The 18,441-nt window shown below is 32.4% G+C and overlaps 1 protein-coding gene and 1 long non-coding RNA gene across 23 annotated transcripts in view; one reads left to right on the top strand and one right to left on the bottom strand.

Annotated features, from left to right (window-relative positions):
• The window catches only part of LCORL (ligand dependent nuclear receptor corepressor like), a 196,543-nt gene that overhangs the window by 15,650 nt on the left and 162,452 nt on the right, over positions 1-18,441 (bottom strand). For 9 of the 22 annotated variants that reach the window (XM_082462599.1, XM_082462616.1, XM_082462619.1 and 6 more), the window contains 2 exons: positions 15,213-15,330; positions 4,178-7,202 (listed from right to left, as the gene is read on the bottom strand). The exons of 1 other annotated variant lie outside the window; for it this stretch is intronic. In XM_082462599.1, coding sequence (XP_082318725.1) covers positions 4,178-7,202; positions 15,213-15,330 — 3,143 coding nt within the window. Of the gene's footprint in view, positions 1-4,177; positions 7,203-9,762; positions 13,885-15,212; positions 15,331-18,441 lie in introns of those variants that run through there. 12 more of the 22 variants (XR_014263897.1, XM_082462605.1, XM_082462608.1 and 9 more) reach the window with 7 other exon arrangements.
• LOC309661222 overlaps positions 1-18,441 on the top strand; it is a 151,669-nt gene that overhangs the window by 118,223 nt on the left and 15,005 nt on the right. The window lies entirely within an intron of this gene.

Here is an 18,441-nt window from a genome sequence, read left to right as displayed (position 1 = left end):
GTTGAAACAAGAATAGAATAGAATTGCATTTCTTCTTCTTCCTTTCCATGTCTACAGTTGATATATAGCAGTACAAATGTAGTCAAGTATAACTTTTAAAACTTCTGTGTATTAAACTATATCTGGACAGTTAATCTTGAAATGTTTAAAAACAAGACATTCGGGGTAGAAGCAAAACTCTTTATCAACAGAAATATTCCATTAATTCATTATATACCTAGAAAAGTCCTGTTGTTAAAAGTCTATCTCAAATTTCCAGTCACTAAGTACTCTATGAAGAAGCAAAACACATATAAAACTAATAATGAATTTTAGTGTCATTTCCAAAAAGGCAAAAAGAAGTATGGAATATCAAGAATAATGAGAAGAAAACAACACCTTAAGAAACATTTAGAAATCAGATAATATAACAAATATTGCTATAAATACAACTTTATAAAAATAATGTCCCTGTTGATTGAGTGGAAAAAAAAGAATGTTAAAAAATAAAGAAGGAAAGTTATCAGTAAAAGATAAGTAAAACTTTAAGCAGAACAGGAACTACTACTAGTAATTTTTAAAATGAGAAAAGCTGAAAAACAACTCTTAATATGATATTAAAAATTTTTTAAATGTCACAAAAGGATTTGAAATTAATTTGAAAAGTAATAATTAGGCATCTTCCATCTTATTTTTCTAGGGTGATCTCATATTTATAGTGAGATGAAGAATCATATTAAAATAAATTTACACTTATACCTTAGAAAGATACAATTGTTAAGAAGCTGGAAGGAACAAAATACAGTTCTGTTGAAAAATGACAATGTAAACTACCTTTAGTATGAAATGAGGATGGTATAAAGAATTAAAAATGAAACACTACACTTTATTCTCCATTCATGGCAGTCTTTTAAAAATATGTGTGAATATTTTTAGGTGAATTATAAGTTCTTTTAAAAAAATAACTATCAGACTTCTTCTCTCTTTTTCCCTGACATACTATTTGTTATAATATTATTTTTAGTTATCCTTAGGGCAAGAAACAAAGGGCATTACTTTTAGATTTGACTCATCTTTCATAATGGAGACTCTAATTTGACCACCTTTAAAATTTTAATCACTGAATGTTAGATAGTTAAAATTTTAAAATCACTGCATGTTAGATATACTGAAATAGGTATTATAAAGTTATTCAGTTAAGTAATTGAATTTGGGGGGTCATAATAATCTTTTAACCTATTAAAACTTGAGTTTAATTACTGCTTTTAATATTTTAATTTAAGACCTGAGAGTGTTTTTTTAGCTTTTAAAAAAGTTTTTTAAAAAGGTAACAAAAATAAAGCCGCCAATACCTTCTGGACCCCACAAAAGACTCCCCTAAAATACACAATGTTAACAATGCAACCATATGATAAAATATCCTTAAATTTCCAAATGTAACCCGGCACTCTTTCACGTCAGGGGAGTAATCAACAAGCACTACCACACTCTTACTTATCCTAAATTGTCTAGCACCTATCAATAAGCAGAGCTTGAACTCGCTATGATGGCAACGACAGTGTTTACACCCAATTTTTGCTAGTTTCTAGGGGTAACAGTCTCCCTGAGGCACCAATGTCAGGTCAGTATAACTGAGTAAAGTCCATAATTACTTGCTAAAGTAATTTTAGTTTGCATTCTGAATTTAGCATTACCTTAAAATTACCAGTATATGACTTTCTCCCTTGCTAGGCTATGGATTATCTCCATAAAGAAATCCTTTATATCCATGGAATCTAGTTCAATGTCAGATATGAAAAAACTATTCAACAAGTTGCTGATTTATTGGAAAAAAAATCTTGTTCCTTGACACTCTTTAAATAAATAAAATCTTAAAGTGGTTCCCAAAGTAGTACCAAAGGGCCTAACAACTTAATGGTGAATGTGAGACTGATACCCTAGGATTGTTACATATGTTATAGTCTTTATCAATTTAGCCATGAGATAGTTTTTACTTCCTTCCAGATGGTCTCAAATCAAGACAATAAATATGTATTAGCCTGTAGTGTAGTAGTTAATTTTTAGATAGTTACTTGGGCATATTTATTTGTCAACCGTTTTTCTGTATTTTATATTAGAACTATCAGATGCAAAAGCAGGTAATGTTCACATTAATATTTTTAGAAGCTTTCTATGTCTCAAATATACTTTAATTGGCTTGAAATCCTGGACACATTTAGATGTGGGGAAGTGCACTGGGACATTGAGCAGCACCTAATTTCATGAGTTTCATACTAGGTGCCAAGAAATTAGATTGTCCAAATATTTTGGAAATAAAACTAAATCAGCTGTTCTTTTTCTACCCATTATCTCATACTTTACTCAAGGCACCTACAATGAAACTTTAAAATTAAGGAGAGAAAAACTTACCTAGTTGGGATTTTGAATAATAGTTTGCCATTTGTCCACTGTTGCAAGACTGCCGTTTATGTCTTTTTGTTGACATTTCTGTGGTCTTCCATGGTGGTCTTTTTCTTTTGTTCAATTTGCTAAGAACTTCAGAATTATCAGAAGGATTCTTGTCATAGTTAACACATTTATTTAATTTACTATTGTCAAGTTGGCTAGGAAATTTATTGCTTGAAGGACTATTTGCTTTAGCATTTTCTATTTCTTTAGATTGCTTTTTAAAAGAATTTTGCCTAGCAGAATGGGATCTTAAGGTAATGTGCTTTGATTCTTCTATGTGAGTTTGATGATTACTTCCACTGTTAACAGATTCAGGAGAGTAAATGATTGTATTTAACTTAAAAGTATTTCTGTGTTCAAGATAGTTGATCTTCCTCAAAAATATTCTACAATCTTTTAAGGTTTTTGACCTCCAATTATTTGGACATACATTTCCTAGTCTTGGGCCCTTTTCAAAATCTTTTTGGCTGCAGTTTGTTCCATTCTCCTTTGCTTCTGACTTAAATTTATTCTCTAAACTACCATGTGTTTTGAAGTCAGACATTGCCACCCTCTGTTGCAAAAAGTCATCCCTGACCTTAGGTGGCAAAATCAACTGATTATCTACAGTGTTTTTTCCTTGGCGTGGGATGTCAGCATTTGTTCCTCCCTCAGTCTTACTCAAAAATTGGTTCTGGCAAAAAAATCTTAAGTTCCTCCTTTTAGAGATCCAAGCACCTGTTCCACGGCTGTGCAGCTTTCCCTCTCTTCTCCACCTTTCATGTCGCAACCTCTTAAACTCAGTTCTTTTTAACCTAGTTAGTGTTAAATTACTTTTCACATTTAAGAGTGGAGAGCTAACCATTTTATGCAGTATATGCAACTTCCCTGCTGATTTTGAAGGAGAAGATAGTGCAAATTTTTTAAAGTGCTTTCTGAAGGGGCTGGTATTAAAATCAGAATATTTGGTCCCTAATTTAATTCCTCTGGTATTTATTACTTCCAAAGGGTTTCGTGCATTTGCTTTTCTAACTAGTGAAAGAGACTGTGTTTCTGTTGTTTGCATAAACCAGGTACAGAGTTCATTCAAATCATACTTTTTCCGAAAAAGCATTTTTACAGGTGAAACTTCAAGTTCTAAAAAACAGGTGTCCAAAGGGCTTGCTATTTTGAAGTTATCATTTTCAATGTGTTCTCTCTTTTTATGAACACAATTTTCAGCTTCATCTCCACTCACGGGCAACCAAGCATTTGTTATTTGCTCAAATCTATTGTTTAACTCCTCTAATAAGGAATCGTTTGAAGTAGAAGCAGCCCACCACCTGAGCAAAGGGTTTGATGAAATTATAGGGTCCAAGGATACTTCAGAAATGGGTATTAACTTATCTTCCAAACGCTTTTTTGCATTCCTTGAATTTCTAGCTCCTGGTGTACCTTTGGAAGCTATTTTAATCCTTGACTGCTTATGTTTGTCCTTCTGACATTTACCTTTCTGCAAATGGAGTTTACATGATTTATGGAGCAGAGCATTTCTATAAATAAGTGAACCAGAAGATGCTAATGAATGTAAGAAATGCAGAGATGGTTTTCGATCCCTAATAGAATGTCTCAAAGGTATAGTAGCAACCATACTTTTTGATCCATTCTTAAATTCGTCAGCTTCAGTGTGCCTTGTATCCACGGTGTACTGGTGATCATATTTTACTTCAGGCAGATTTTTTTCTAATATATTCTCTTGTTCTAAAGGAGGTAAGCAGCTGCTAATACTTACTTCTCTCTCCTGAGGTGAAATTCTATTAATAGTCACAGATATGCCAGAGATTTTCACTTTTGCGGGTCTACCAGGCTTCCTAATTATTGCCAAAGACTTCTGATTTGGTCGAATAATGTTCTTGGAAGGTTGAGGTATCACAGACTTGTTCTTGATAGGTCTAACATATTCAAAGCCAGACCCCAAGGTCTCAGTTTCAGTAGTCAGACTTGAAATAGCACTTATTCTTTCACCCGAGTCTATTTCATATTCTCTAATATTTCTGAGACTATTATATTCTGTTGGAAAATCAGCAACGTTATTATTTAAAGACATACCATTGCTTATGTTTACACTTCCTTCAGAAACATGCCTTTTAGTTCTTCTTGACCTTCCATAAATAACAGTTACTATAATACTCTTTTTATATATACCTTCTTTTACTTCTGATATGAGAGATTCTGGGCTTTTCTTTTCAGCACTAAAGGACTGATTTTGGCAAATGGTGATGTCCGTTTGGTCAGTTTTAGGTTTTGGTGGTCTTCCAATTGGTCGCTTAATCTGTTTCACAACCTGGGGACCTATTTTTTTAGGTCTACCTGGTTTTCTTTTAAAAGATGAATCAATAGCACTGCTTGAATATTCCTTAGGTTCCTCTTGCGGCTTATCACTATTCATATCATCTGTAAACACTGCAGAGGATTCTGCAGTTTCTTTCGCACAATTAAATTTGTTTAGTTCTTTTTGGAGACCGTCACTATCATTAAGATTAGAACTACAATTTTCAAAGTTAGCATTTGGGGTATTCTCATTTGTTTCTTTTTTTTTTTCATTTACTTGATGAGTTGGTGGTTTTTCCGAAGGAAGACAGCGATTTGATTCAGAATTACCAACTGAAGTTAAAGTATATTTGACTCCTTCACTGCTTTTAACCTCAGATAAAAACATGAGTTTGATAGGACTAGAATAGTTGGCAAAAGAAGAGCTTTCAATGGGTTCATATTTTGTTGGTACATTTTCAACACTGGAAATCAAGCTACCTGTATTTAAAACAGATGACTTTTTCTGGTTATCAAGTCTTTTGTTATTCAAATCTATTGCAGGTATATGATTGCTTTTAATATTGGGAGATGCCACTATGGATTTTGATAAACTCTGCTCTTTGCATGTCATTCTACTTACAGTAAGAGTCATATTTCTACCAGCATGTTGATCTTTACCATCAATTTCTATCAATTTCTTGGATGCTTTATATCCTTCCGATAATGACTGATTATTCCAAGACTTTTTGGCCATATTTATTGTATCTTCCAAACGTTCCACAACAACTTGTAAATTAGAATTCATTGCAATTTTGTTTAAATCTATATTGTGTGCGCTTTCAATCTGAATATTTTTTACTGGATCTTTTTTTTTTGTAGAGTCAGAAGCTTTTTTGGCCTTAGGGGATTTTTTGAAAATATAATTATTTGTTACATATATAGAATACCATCCTGGAGGTACAATATTTCGTTTAGTTCTGCTCAAAAGTCCAGGGACATCACTTTTCAAAGGAGTTTGAATATTCTCTAATTTTGGATTCTCTTTATGATTTTGCAAAAAATTTTTTCCAGCCACAGATTTCTCCTGTGATCTTCTTATGCTCCTTTTCTCAGAAGTTGTTTTAAAGCTTTCTGAAAATGCATCAAAAGCCAAGTTAGTTTCTAAATTAAGAGGTAGTTGCAATGATTGTAATCCATAATCTGGTGAAAATGTTTCTGCATGATGATTATCTTGAAGGCTCTTAGAATTTTGTAAAGAAGGCCCTTGGCAATGATAGAATTCTTCTTTGTCCGCTGAAAATAGTTCATCACGGCACATAAATTTCCTTGGATTTTTTTCAGTGTATTTTTTTCTTATGAAGTTTTCATCAAGACTAGCAAGTTCTCTTTTTATCTGTAAAGACTGCCTTCTAAATATGGGTGAATCAGGAGAGTTGCGCATTGCAAGTAAGGTTTCTTGACGCTTTCGAAATCTTGTCTGAATAATTTTATTTTCTACCTTTTTATCATGTTGACTCAGTAATTCCATAAAACTGTAATCACTGGCCTTTGCATTATGTAAGAGAGAGGTTATTAAATCTCTCAATTTTAAATCATTATCTCTATTACAATCACTGCTAGATAATTTTATAAGGTTTGTCATATCTATCGTTTCTATTGATTTTAACTTTTCATTGATACGATCCATTAAATCTTGAAAAATTACAGTAGTTTCACCTTCTTCTTGATTTGTAGTACAATTATTGCTGTCTTCCAAGAGCAAACAATCAGAGTTACTGGATTTTTTAGTTTTATGCATTTTACCTTCATGATCATCTTTGTCACTGCTTATTTCTGCTGGTGTCAGAGATGGAGGCTGGTTAATGTTTGTTTCAAGTATGTTATTTTCTAAGGCTGAAAGCTCTGAGATGACATCTTTCAATTTTTCAAATCCTTCAGTCTGTACAGGTGATAATGGTGGGGGTGAGGGACTTCGAGATCTACAAACGTCTTTAAGACTTACTGAAACATCACATATTTCCCTTGATGAAAGATGAGTCTGAAAGGCTGATTTTGTGGAATGAATGTTTGGTAACAGTCCAGAACAACACCTGTGAGAATTATAACTGTTCGCAATTCCTCTATTCACTACTGTCTTAATGTGTTCAATAGTTACAGTTTGGCAAGATAAACAATGTATATCTTTAATACAGACTGGCAGAGGCACAAAACCAGGGCTTTGTCTTTCATTGTGTAAATACCCTCTTTCTGCCAGTCTATATTCACAACTACAGAATAGCCCATCTAAATCATCTTCAATAAGGGGATTTTGAGATTCTGAAGACACAGAATATGATGTATTACAACAGCAAAGAGAAGCAGCATTCTGCTCTTGGACTAGAAATTTCAACATAGCCAAAACTTGTTGCTGGTGATGTATGCACAAAGATTCCAAAACTTTGCTTAATGCTGATTTTCCTTTTTCCATTTTAGTAGCTTCCTCTGATTTTGCATCAACAGTTGAACTAAAAATAAAAATCAAACAAAAAATGAATTACAGCAAAAATACTAATATCGTAAGGAATTTTAATTTTAACAGAGTTTGTACAAAAGATATTTTGGTATTGCTGGACTCCTAACTCCTATGGAGAGCTGCAATAGTGACATCTTCATTATTGTTTAGCAAAAATAAAATGAAGCACTGGTGATAATTAATTTCCTATGACAAAATATGAGTCAAAGCAAAGCCCTATTTTTTGTGATATAAAAGCTGCTGTTGATGATAGATATGATTATATTTAGAGATTGCTAATGTTTAGTGCTTTGGATATATTAAGAATATTTAATGTAAAGTGCTTCAGAAGGAGTTAAAATTTTTGTAAAGTAGACATTTTATAAATTATTTTGATGGTTATCAGTCCATATTAGTACAAATAAGAAAAATAAGATGTAGGAGAAAATCTTTCTTATCTTTATTTAAAATAGATATTTTTCAAGGTAGTGGAAATAAAATTATGAATAAAAAAGTTTTGCATAGTCACAATTAAGGGATTTAGATTTCATATAAATAACAGAATGTCTTTTCTAAGATTAAACTGCAGGCCTTTTAACCTAATAAGAAAATAAAAATTGAAGCTATTTAAAAATGAAATCTATTTTTAATTGATTTTAGATACTAAATTAATTACATCAAAACTAAAGGCATTACTTACCTAATTATTTAATTTCAAATGCTGGAAAATGTCCCACTGCAAAAACTAACATACATCTAATGTTAACTAAAACCCAGGATTACTTAGCAACCAATGTAGAGGTCTACAAAAGGCTTTTTAATCCAATACCAGCAGCAAGAAGAATAAAAATATATTAAAAGAATTCTGTTTCAGAAAAGTATCTATTTAAATTAAACATATCACCAAACTCTGTACATGAAAATAGCCTCCCACTTGTGATTTCTTATATTTGTTGTTGTTAGTTCCTGACTTGTAGAAATTTTATTTAGGGTTGGAGTTGAAATATGCTGATTATGAATTGCTATAGAAGATTGTATTTTGCTTAAATAAAGGGTTATTATGTTCATGAATATTAAAAATTAAAGAATTTTTCTTTTAAAACGAAAAGTGAGATTTAAAAAATTTTCCTCCCTAAAACTGGCTTACCCTGTTTCACAGATAAGTATGCAATATTTTATCTCCATTTTATAAAAATTACGTTGAGTAACAAAAACAACAAAGCAAATTTTGCAAACTAGATCAAAATTTTTCTAGAAAAAAGGTATCTTTACTAGATTCAACCAATGTTTCACTACTAAAACTAGCATGTGATTTGACATAAAGTAGCTATCAAAGAGATAAGAAATACGAAATTACAGTAAAACTTTTTAAGTCCACTGCCACCTCTAGACAGATGAAGACAGGACATGACCTCAGTATCCTTTCTTTTCTGAAAATAATTTTTTGTAAATGTTTTCATGGTTGGGAGTGTAAAATAATTGAACTGACTCTGAAGACTCACTACTGGATAATTCAAGAAACCTATGTAGAGAACAAAGGCAGGAGTAAATGTTAACTATCAAATAAGAAGATATAAGTGATATTATACTCTTTCCCAGTAAATTAAAAATTATTAATTTTCACATAAGCAAAAGAAAACCCCAAAAGTTCTGATAGACACATTTCCAACAGGTTTCTTTAAAAGTTATGTTATGGCCTATTAAACATATCTGTGACTAAATAAAGAGATTTTACATGTTTCTCAGAAAAATACATTGCACTATATTTTAAAGATTAATATGCTTTCATAACAGTTCCTGAAAGGCTCAAATGATTTTTTTCTGTTAGTAAAGTCTAGAGTAGAAATAATAAAAATTCATGACTAGTGTTAACTATTCTGAAAACCACTGGTTTTTATAGCTCTCTTTTGACTTTCCAAGGAAGTCTATACTTACTATTTTTAATAATGGAACTTCAAAAATCTCAAAAATATCACAGTGGCCAGTAATTTCTATCTAATGCCATATGAAGAACAGCTTTAAAAAGTTACTAATTAGATATTCAGGTATTAAGATTTTATATATATATATATATATATATATATATATATATATATATATATATATCAGATATTAGATAACTAAGTTCTCAAATTATAAAACTCCACAATATGCTTATTTGCCTTCAATTTTTTTCTTTTCCATATTTCTTGTATGTTAGAATCTCAAAGAAAAACCTAATATATAAGTAAATAGTTGAATACACATAAGCCTCCAATCTAGAATTTATTCTCAATTGATTCTAAAATTGTATGTTTCACAGCTCCCTTGTTTTTCATGCTAAAATTTTTTTCTAACCTTTTCCTGTTTGATTTATATATTAAAAAAACTCTGCTTTTTTTTTTGGTAAGTTTCTATCCATTTTGCCATTACAAGTTTTGTTGTTGAAATAGTTGTCTTTGGAGAAAGTTAATTTCTAATATTTATTAATAAAACTGCTTCCTAGAGTGAATCAAAGAAGCCAGTGTAGTCAGTTTTTTCTTTGCTTTTCTTTTTTTTTCTTTTACTGAATGAGTAAATCAATCACACACCAACAGTGTTGTAAATTTAAGTGCAAAAGCATTGAAGTGCTTTACTACAAATTACAACCTAGAAACACGTTAACTGAACAATTAAAATTCATACAATCAGATTTAGATATATAACAACACAAAGTAGAAACAGAATTACAGTACATTTACAACACAAGACAGATACATGAATTCATTAGAAAATATTGTAATAAATAATTCATGAATTATAGTGCAATTGATTTATGCATAAATATAACTAATTGCCTAACAATCAGTTTATATTAACAAAATCTGTCAAAATCAAGGCAGCCACAGAGTTTTACTAAATTACTGCGACAATGGAAATACTGCAATTAAAAAACAAATACAAGTATTTGTACTGTAAACAACTAAAAAAATCCGTCTCACTAAAGTTAGTATACAATTTAATATAAAATTGTCATTAGCTACCAGAAATGGTTTAAACAACTTTACTGAGCAGTAGTTTTCTAAAAACAGAGGCACTGTTTTTTCTTTTCCTTTTTTTTTTTTAAATATAAAATACTTGAGGAACATTCAAATAAGTAGAAAGCACATAAGGGTTGCTTTCACCTTCATTAAAAGTCTGCTGAAACTGGATTTTTCAGAAAATTGTCAGTTAATAAGTAGTAACTGGTAACTAAATTTATAAAGTACTTTGAAAGTTTAACATAAAGAACATCTTAATAGAATCACTGGGGAGAAGGGGAACCCATAAATTTCCCTGCCTTTTCTAGTTTGTATAATCAAAAGTTAACTCAATAATTAGAAACATTTTGTTTCTTTTAAAAGTTATGGGTTGATCATTACCTATAAACTATCAAAAAATATTTAATTTACTATTTCTGACCAAAAATAAATAATACAAGTACTAAAATGCTGCAAATTAACTATAATATTACCTATAAAACTACTGATCACTGTGAAGTCAATAGCAAAATGATCCCTGATTTTATGAATCCTGTAAAGTTTTTGGTCAGGTCATCTTTTAAATGATATAAAAGTGTTCTGTAAGTATCCCTTTACTATAAACTTCTCAATCAATTTATTAATGTAAATATAGTGTGAGGAATAAAAAAGCTCAATACAATATAAATATTACGTAATGCATTCAAGCCCCCAAATTCTTGCAAGTAAAATTCTGTATAAAGAGGTCAATAAAATTGTGTTGAAACATTTACTTTAACTTTGTTTTTCAATGGGGGGGGGAAGGGGAAATATATTAAATAATCCAAGTTCTGGCCCTCACAAAATATGGCTTAATTCTTTAAAAAGAAAGATGACCCTGACATCTGCTGTTTTGCAATCTATTATGTATACTTTCTTAGTGGGAAAAAAAAAGCAAGAGGATTCATACCCTAGTATGCAGGTAACATTAATAGCTGAAGAGGGTTCAGTATGGATCTAAGAGACCAAATAACTACTTGGTTGTGTAGTTTCCCACTCTTCAGTTTCCTTAAAGATATGTAAGCAGTTTTTAAATGTAATAGCTGAAAATTTCTTTAGTATTACATGTATATGTGATTATTAGATACACACAAACACAAGTGTAAAAACACATGTATTTGACAAGGTGCACTTATTTTTTAAATTCAGCTTTAAGTATTCCTTTTAGACTTAGGAAAACTGGCTTAGAAAAAATGATCAGAACCTGAATTTTAATAGAGAAAAGGGGCACTCGAAGAATTTTGAATTTATGAAGCAAATCCCCATTCTTTCTATGGAGGCACATGCTTTATAACATTTTACCACTAAAACTGCATACTTCATAAATCCAACATGGATACTCTGAACCACATTTTGAAACTGCTATATAAAATTACTGGTCTCTCTTATGAGTCTAGTAAAAGTTAAAATGCACTGCCCAGCTTCTAACTACCCAATTAGTAGAGAGTTTACATTACTGAAAGTTCAAAACAGCTTCAGTGTTAAATATCTGTAAATCTATTCAAGACCCTGAACAAACTGCAAATTTGGTTATTAGCAAAATGATAATGTATCGCCCACCAAAATGAAATCTGTAATTCATTTTGATAAACTGAAAATGTTTTGAAATGTCACAGCAGCAAATATATTAAAGTTACACTGAGGTTTTTCAATAGTAGGAGTGTGTCACAATCCTTAAAATTTAAAGTAGTCATAACATCAACTAACCAGCACATTTAAACCAAAATTATCATTCTCAAGCTTTTTCTGTGCACATTATAAACATGCTCTAAGTTGCATTCCAACTTTCTTTTCTAACCTTACACATTAGCTTATTTTTCAAATGAAAAACAAAATTAAATTATTTTAATAATTAAATTTAAATTACTTTTTGTTCTTAGTATTCCATCTTACATTAAAGGACTCTATAGCTGCTGGGGTTAACTATGTGTCAGTTTTTTTTAAAGTATATACCTTATAAACCCCAACTTCCTGCTAAATCAACTATTAAATGATAAATATTAAATTTCATTATACATATCATTTAAGGTTTTCTTTTCTATTCCTGGTGGATGCACTTGAGTGCATTTCATATTTCATAGAATGCACTGTAGTGTACTAATACTGTATATATTAATTTTTATTAGTGTGGAGATAGCTGTCTGTTTAAACTTTGATTGGTTGTTTGATATACTTACAACAAATGTAAGTATGTTATGCAAAAATGTTTACAAACTATTAATATATTTCCATTATAAGATGGTTCAACTGAATGGCTGGAGTGGTCTTCCACCAATAAAAATGTTTCACTTGACAATTACTTGTTTTCCCACAATGCTTTATGCTATTGACTACTAAAGAAAACCTGAATCTTTTTCACCTATTTATACAAGGATTAAATACAAACTATCAGAATTAAGTAAGCAACTATATAGTTCTGTCCACAGTGAAAACCCTGAATAAAACTTTTTTTTTCAAAAGGCATGTAAGTGGTTTTTGAACTGTAAAATGTCATGTCTCCTGTCAGAGTGAGCATCTGTAATTCCCACATGTGTGTATACAGACACACAAATACACACTTGTGCACATACACACACACGCAAACACGCACACACACACGCACACGCACATACACACACGCACATACACACGTTTTCCTAACAAGTAATCTACACAGGCTTGCCGCTGTTTTTGCAGCTGCCAGTCCCTGAATCTGTCACATTATATAACCCAGTGTCTGGTAATCGGAGTTTCTTCTTCGGAGGAGTCTTCAGTGTTCCAGATCTTTCTTTTACCTTGTATTCTAAAGTGCTGTGAGGTACCCCATAAATTCCTTGTGCTTTGGAAACACTCATTTTTCCGCTCATTACCATTGCAATAGCCTCTTCCATTATTTCATGATCATATTGCCGATAACGGCCACGTTTTTTCCTGGGCTGCTTATTATCTTTTCGATCCAACCCATCTTCAGTATTTTCAGAGGTTCCATCAACTGTTCCATTTTTAGAATTAAGACACAAAGGAGAGAGGTCCCCATGTAGAAAATAAGAGTCAACACTTGAGTGAGTTACGGGCCCAGAACATTCTATTTTGTTCTGTTTAGGGAGTATATTTTTCAGTTTTTGGAGAGCTGATCCTTCCAGGACTGGAGAGGTTTTGGAAACTTGATACATAACATCCAGCAGACCAGGACCATCAGGTTGTGGTTTTGAAACAGAACTTACTCGTAGCTGAGGAATTTTTAACTGTACAGTAGGATGTGTTTCATATTGTAGGCTTTCATTTTTTTCTTTAAATTGAGTAACCATTTTCTGTAGAGTTAACTGATGGAGGTAACTGGAAGCTGTTGGGAATTTTAATTCTGAGGTTTCAAGTAGATTGAGTTTACTTTTTTCTGTGCGCTCTGCTTGAGCTCTCGCCCACAAGGCTACTTTTTGCAGCACTGCACAAGTTTCTTTACTGTCTTTATATGAGTAACTATCATTGAAATCTCGAGTTTTGTTTTTAAAAGATGCAGGCTTCCCTGCTGGTAAGGCTTCTAAGTGGAGAAGTAAAGTTTTTTGAGGTATGCCATAAAGTATGCCTGCTTTATTTATGTCCAGTGCTCCAGACTGAATGTCTTTCAAAGCTTTTGAGAGCAAACCATCTGCAAACTCAGCACTTCTTTCCACATAGTCCTCTCTGTTTCTGTGTAGTCTCCTGGATGGATGGAATGAAACGATGGTAAACTGATGCATGAGAGACTCTCACACAGCTATGGAAGGGGAGGGTCCACTCCTTTATTATACTCCTTGCTTAGGTAACATCACTGCTTATGACTCTTTTAAGTCTGTGAGATGTAGTAGTTGCTCCTTATCAAAGCAAACGCTATAGTCCTGGTAGGACAATGTGTCAATCATACGGTGGCCTCAACGGGCAGACCTTCCAAGAACATAAAATCCTAACTCAGTATTTGTAAAAATATTCTCATGATGTTGCTATTCCTCTGACAGGTGCTTGCAGAGCAACACTTATAATTTTTTTACAATTAGAGTTCCATTATATAAAATACCCAAATCCTAAAGGAGTTTTTGTTAGTAGAAAAGTGACGTTACCGCTAAACAAGTAATAAAAGAGTCAACCCCTTTAAAGGAAATTTGTAGCAGCAAGAATATTTCCAAACACAAATACCCCATATTTCCACAAGATTAATTTTTCTCTAGATAAAAACTTAAAATCTGAAACAAGTAGATAAGTTATATTTGGGTAAAATACTTTTAGATTTTATACATGTTATTTCTATTTCAAATGTATCACTGTAACTTTTAAAGTTTCTTAAACAGAAAGCTCACTATACCTCATGACTCAAAAAGCTATTACAGCCTTAGTTGAAACAGATTACACTACATCTGAGATTTAAATGTTACTAAAAAGCTTCCTATGCAGTTTGTTAATGGGAAGATGCAAAAGTTACCAAAAAAAAAAAAAAAAAATCCAAAAATCCAACAGAACAGCATTTCACTATTAACTATTTAATTAATTTAACAACAGCTTTTAAAGCATGAAAGGATTTTTTGTGGTGATTACTAGGTAAAAGTAGTCTGCCACCACACCTAGAACACAATGAAAAAAATCTAAACACTGTTAAGTTAGTTATAAGAATTAGTAAGTAAAGTACTTTTAAAACTGGTTGATTGTTTAAAAAAATTAAATAGTGAAATTACATATTTTCCTTAAAATTGCCTCCTAAATATTGAATTTAAAATTCTCTTTACTCGTCCTGCTTCTTAGTTTGTATTCTATGATTAATTTGGTAGTTCATTTTAGTAACATGAACTAAAGTTTGGTGATTGTTCTGATAACTTTTCTTTAACAGAAAGAATAAAAAAGAAAGAGAAAGGACAAATGAAAGATATGAGAGACACACACTTATGAGTGACAAAAATTCTGGAAGAAAACTATATATGTCAATCTATTCAGAGTAGTATTAAGAGTTCTCTCCATAATTTTATATTAATATTAAATTATATTTCCTAGATATTGCTTACCCAGCCATTGAATTTTCAGAAGAAGGATCACATATGGATGACTCTTCAGATTTTATGCTGGTTTTCTTTGTAGAGAGATCTAACACTCCATCCCCTATAATTTTTGCAAGAGAAAAAACTTTATATTTGTGACAGGTAATCCTTAACATTTTAACATTTCATATTTTGATGATCTACTAATTCATGACCTAAAAATTAACACTTGTATCTGACACATGGCCATCACCAACTCGTCTTGTGGTTTTAGCAACAATACATGACTGGGAAGGCACTACATAGGAAAAAAGAACAGAGAAGGAGCTGGCACTGCCAAGTGATATGAAGAAACAAAGAGACTAGATATAAAATGTTTAAAATCCACCCTTGGTCACTTTTTCCACTGTTCTGCAGTGAACAGCCATTGACTGCTCATTCAACAGAAACATGACTGCTTCCTATTCAAGGCTGCCCAAATGATGCTTTGGGAAAGTAGGAATAATGTACGCTGAACAAAACAGAAAGCATAGAAAATATGATGATGAATAAGAGAGCGATACTTAGCATTTACTAGGACTAGTAATATGTGGGACACATACTTTAGGTAATCTGTGACTCTATGTACAACCAATCTAGTTTTTAGAACTCAGCATAAAATTTTCCTGTTTTAAATAACTGAAATGTACAACGGTTGAATCACTGCCTATGTAATGTATTGCGGTTATATCTGTGATTGGATGAAGACACAACAATATAACATTTTAGGAAAAATAAACTGTTAGAAAACAACTGCCTATGTATTTGTTACTAAAATGTAGTTATTTTTATTACTATTATAATGTTGAATTTACAAAGGTGAAGCGTCAATGATTCAGATATGTTGTTAATCTGATAAACTTCAAAATCAAAAAGAATAAAAATAAACTATGAATTTAAAACACAGCAATACATACTGGGAATATGTCTACGGATAGCTAAATAAATTGAAAATTAAAGCTACAAGAAATAATTTTAAGAAAACCCCTGTTTAAAAAATATACTAAAAAATTCAACTAGGTTTAAAAATAATTTAATTATGTGCAAAGCACTGTTTTAGGAACTTGGAGACCAGCAGTAAAAAAAAGGTATACAAAGTACCTATCCTCACGGTGCTTGGTATCTAGTTAGATAATTCATACACCACCACCACTGACAACAACCATATTTCAGGTTGATGATCAGTGCTACTTAGGAAAAATAAAGCAGAGTGAGCTGATAAGAGTAATGAGGGTAGGACTAAGGCAGCTGCTATTTTATCAGGAATTATCAGTAAAGGCCTCTTGGACTTGAACAGAGTCCTGAACAAAGTGACGGTACCAACCAAGCAGATTATCTTGGGGAAAGCTTGTAGAAGGGTCAGTTTGTGCAAAGGCTATGATATGGAATCATATCTGGAATGTTTAAGGAACAGCAAAGAGGCCAGGGTGACTAGCATGGAGTAAGCAGACTGCGAGAGATGAAATCAGAAATCAGGCAGGTCACACAGGGCCTTGTAGGCCATGGTAAGAAATTTTATTTTGAAAGACAAGAAACCACTGGAGGATTATAAGCATAAATCTGGCACAATTTTAATTTATGTTTTTAAAGGATCAATCTGCTGTGGGGAGAATGGACTGCAAGGGGCTAAGGGGGGAACAGGGACACCTGTTGGGAAAGTGCTATGCTACTTCTCACCTCTAGGCTTTCACACTTTCAATTAGTTTCCTCTGCCTAGAAGTCTCTTAATCCTCTCCTTCTTCTATCCCCACACTCATCCTAATATTCACCAAATCTTACTCATCATTCAGTCATTCATGACACAACTTGAACTTGGTTGTCATTATTCTAGGTTCCTATACTTGCAACACTTACCTAGAGTATTTAGCATTTAGCAGGCTATATTCTAGTTGCTTATTGACTTACTAGTGTTATCCACCAGACTATAAGCTATGTGAAGGCAGAGATCATGTCTATTTTATTTACTGATGTATCCCCACTGCCTACAATAGTGGCTGGCACATAATAAGTGTTCAGTAAATATTTGCTGAAAAGAATTGAGAGGAACTGGAAGGAATTCAGTTATTGCTAGAGGTTAGAATGCCTAGATTGAAAGGGTAAAAAGGGAGACTGGACAAATAAAGTACATGGTACATAACTACCTTAAAAAATTATTAAATGAAGTATCTTGCCCCAGTTTATCCATCCAGCCCAATCTTAGGCTTAGTCAACAACCCATCTCAACCATCACACTTCCTGTGCATCTAAACCACTTGCAGTTCCTCAAACATGCTATGTGGTGTCAGGTCTCTCAAACTGCAGGGCATGGTTCCCTCTGCCTAGAATGCTCTTTCCACTTTTCAACTTGCCAAACGCCTCATCTTTAAAGATCCAGATCCCCCCAAGTAAAATCTTAGTGTTCACCTTGTCAACAGCATCCTATAACACTTACGACACTCTCATGCAATTTTTGATTTACGTATCTTTTTCTTCCATGAGACTGAATTCCTGAAGGTCAGGAATCCTGACTTACTCATTTGTATTTCATAAACAAAAGTAGAGTGCTATAACCTACTAAAATAGAGAAATGAATGTTGTCTTCTCCTTTACTATCTCATTTCTCTTCTTCAGCACGTAAAATTTTACTATTTTAAGGTCTTATAAGACCATCTTCAAAAGTCATTACTACCTAGTCCATATTCAGATTTATCACTGAATTCACTCGTTTTGATTCTGCTCGTTTTATGTAGTTTATAGCATGTAAAATACACTCTTCATAAGTGTGTTATTCCTTGTCAATGTTACAGAATAAATTAATGAATTTCTCCAGTTCTAAATTTTAGACTTTTGATATGGTCGATTTCAGGTTAACTACTCCACAAACCATAAATAAGGAGGTGCAGAGAACTCCTTCTCTCTCTCCTTTATATTAACTATGCAAACTAGGCTGTAGCTCCCTAGCTAGGACAGTAAAGGGGTATTCTTGTCCTTTTTGGACCACTCCTTGATTGATGGTTTGATAGCTAATTTCAGTCTTGAGGATGAGCTAGACTTAAGCCCTGTTCCATCTTTAAGAGAACTACCCAAATCAGGCCTATATTCCTGATTCTTCTTCTTTAGGAACTCTAAACAGTGGCCCAGGTGAGAAATGCTTTTATCTTTTTTCCATAACCCATTCTCCATACCTAGGCTGCCCATGTTATCTACAAAAAAATCTCACTTTTTGTTAGTGGTTTTG

The sequence above is a fragment of the Balaenoptera physalus genome (genome assembly GCF_965194825.1).
Source record: "Balaenoptera physalus genome assembly, chromosome: 5".
Taxonomy (NCBI): Eukaryota; Metazoa; Chordata; class Mammalia; order Artiodactyla; family Balaenopteridae; genus Balaenoptera; species Balaenoptera physalus.
Note: the sequence above shows the minus strand (reverse complement) of the source record. Positions and strands in the feature narration are given on the sequence as shown.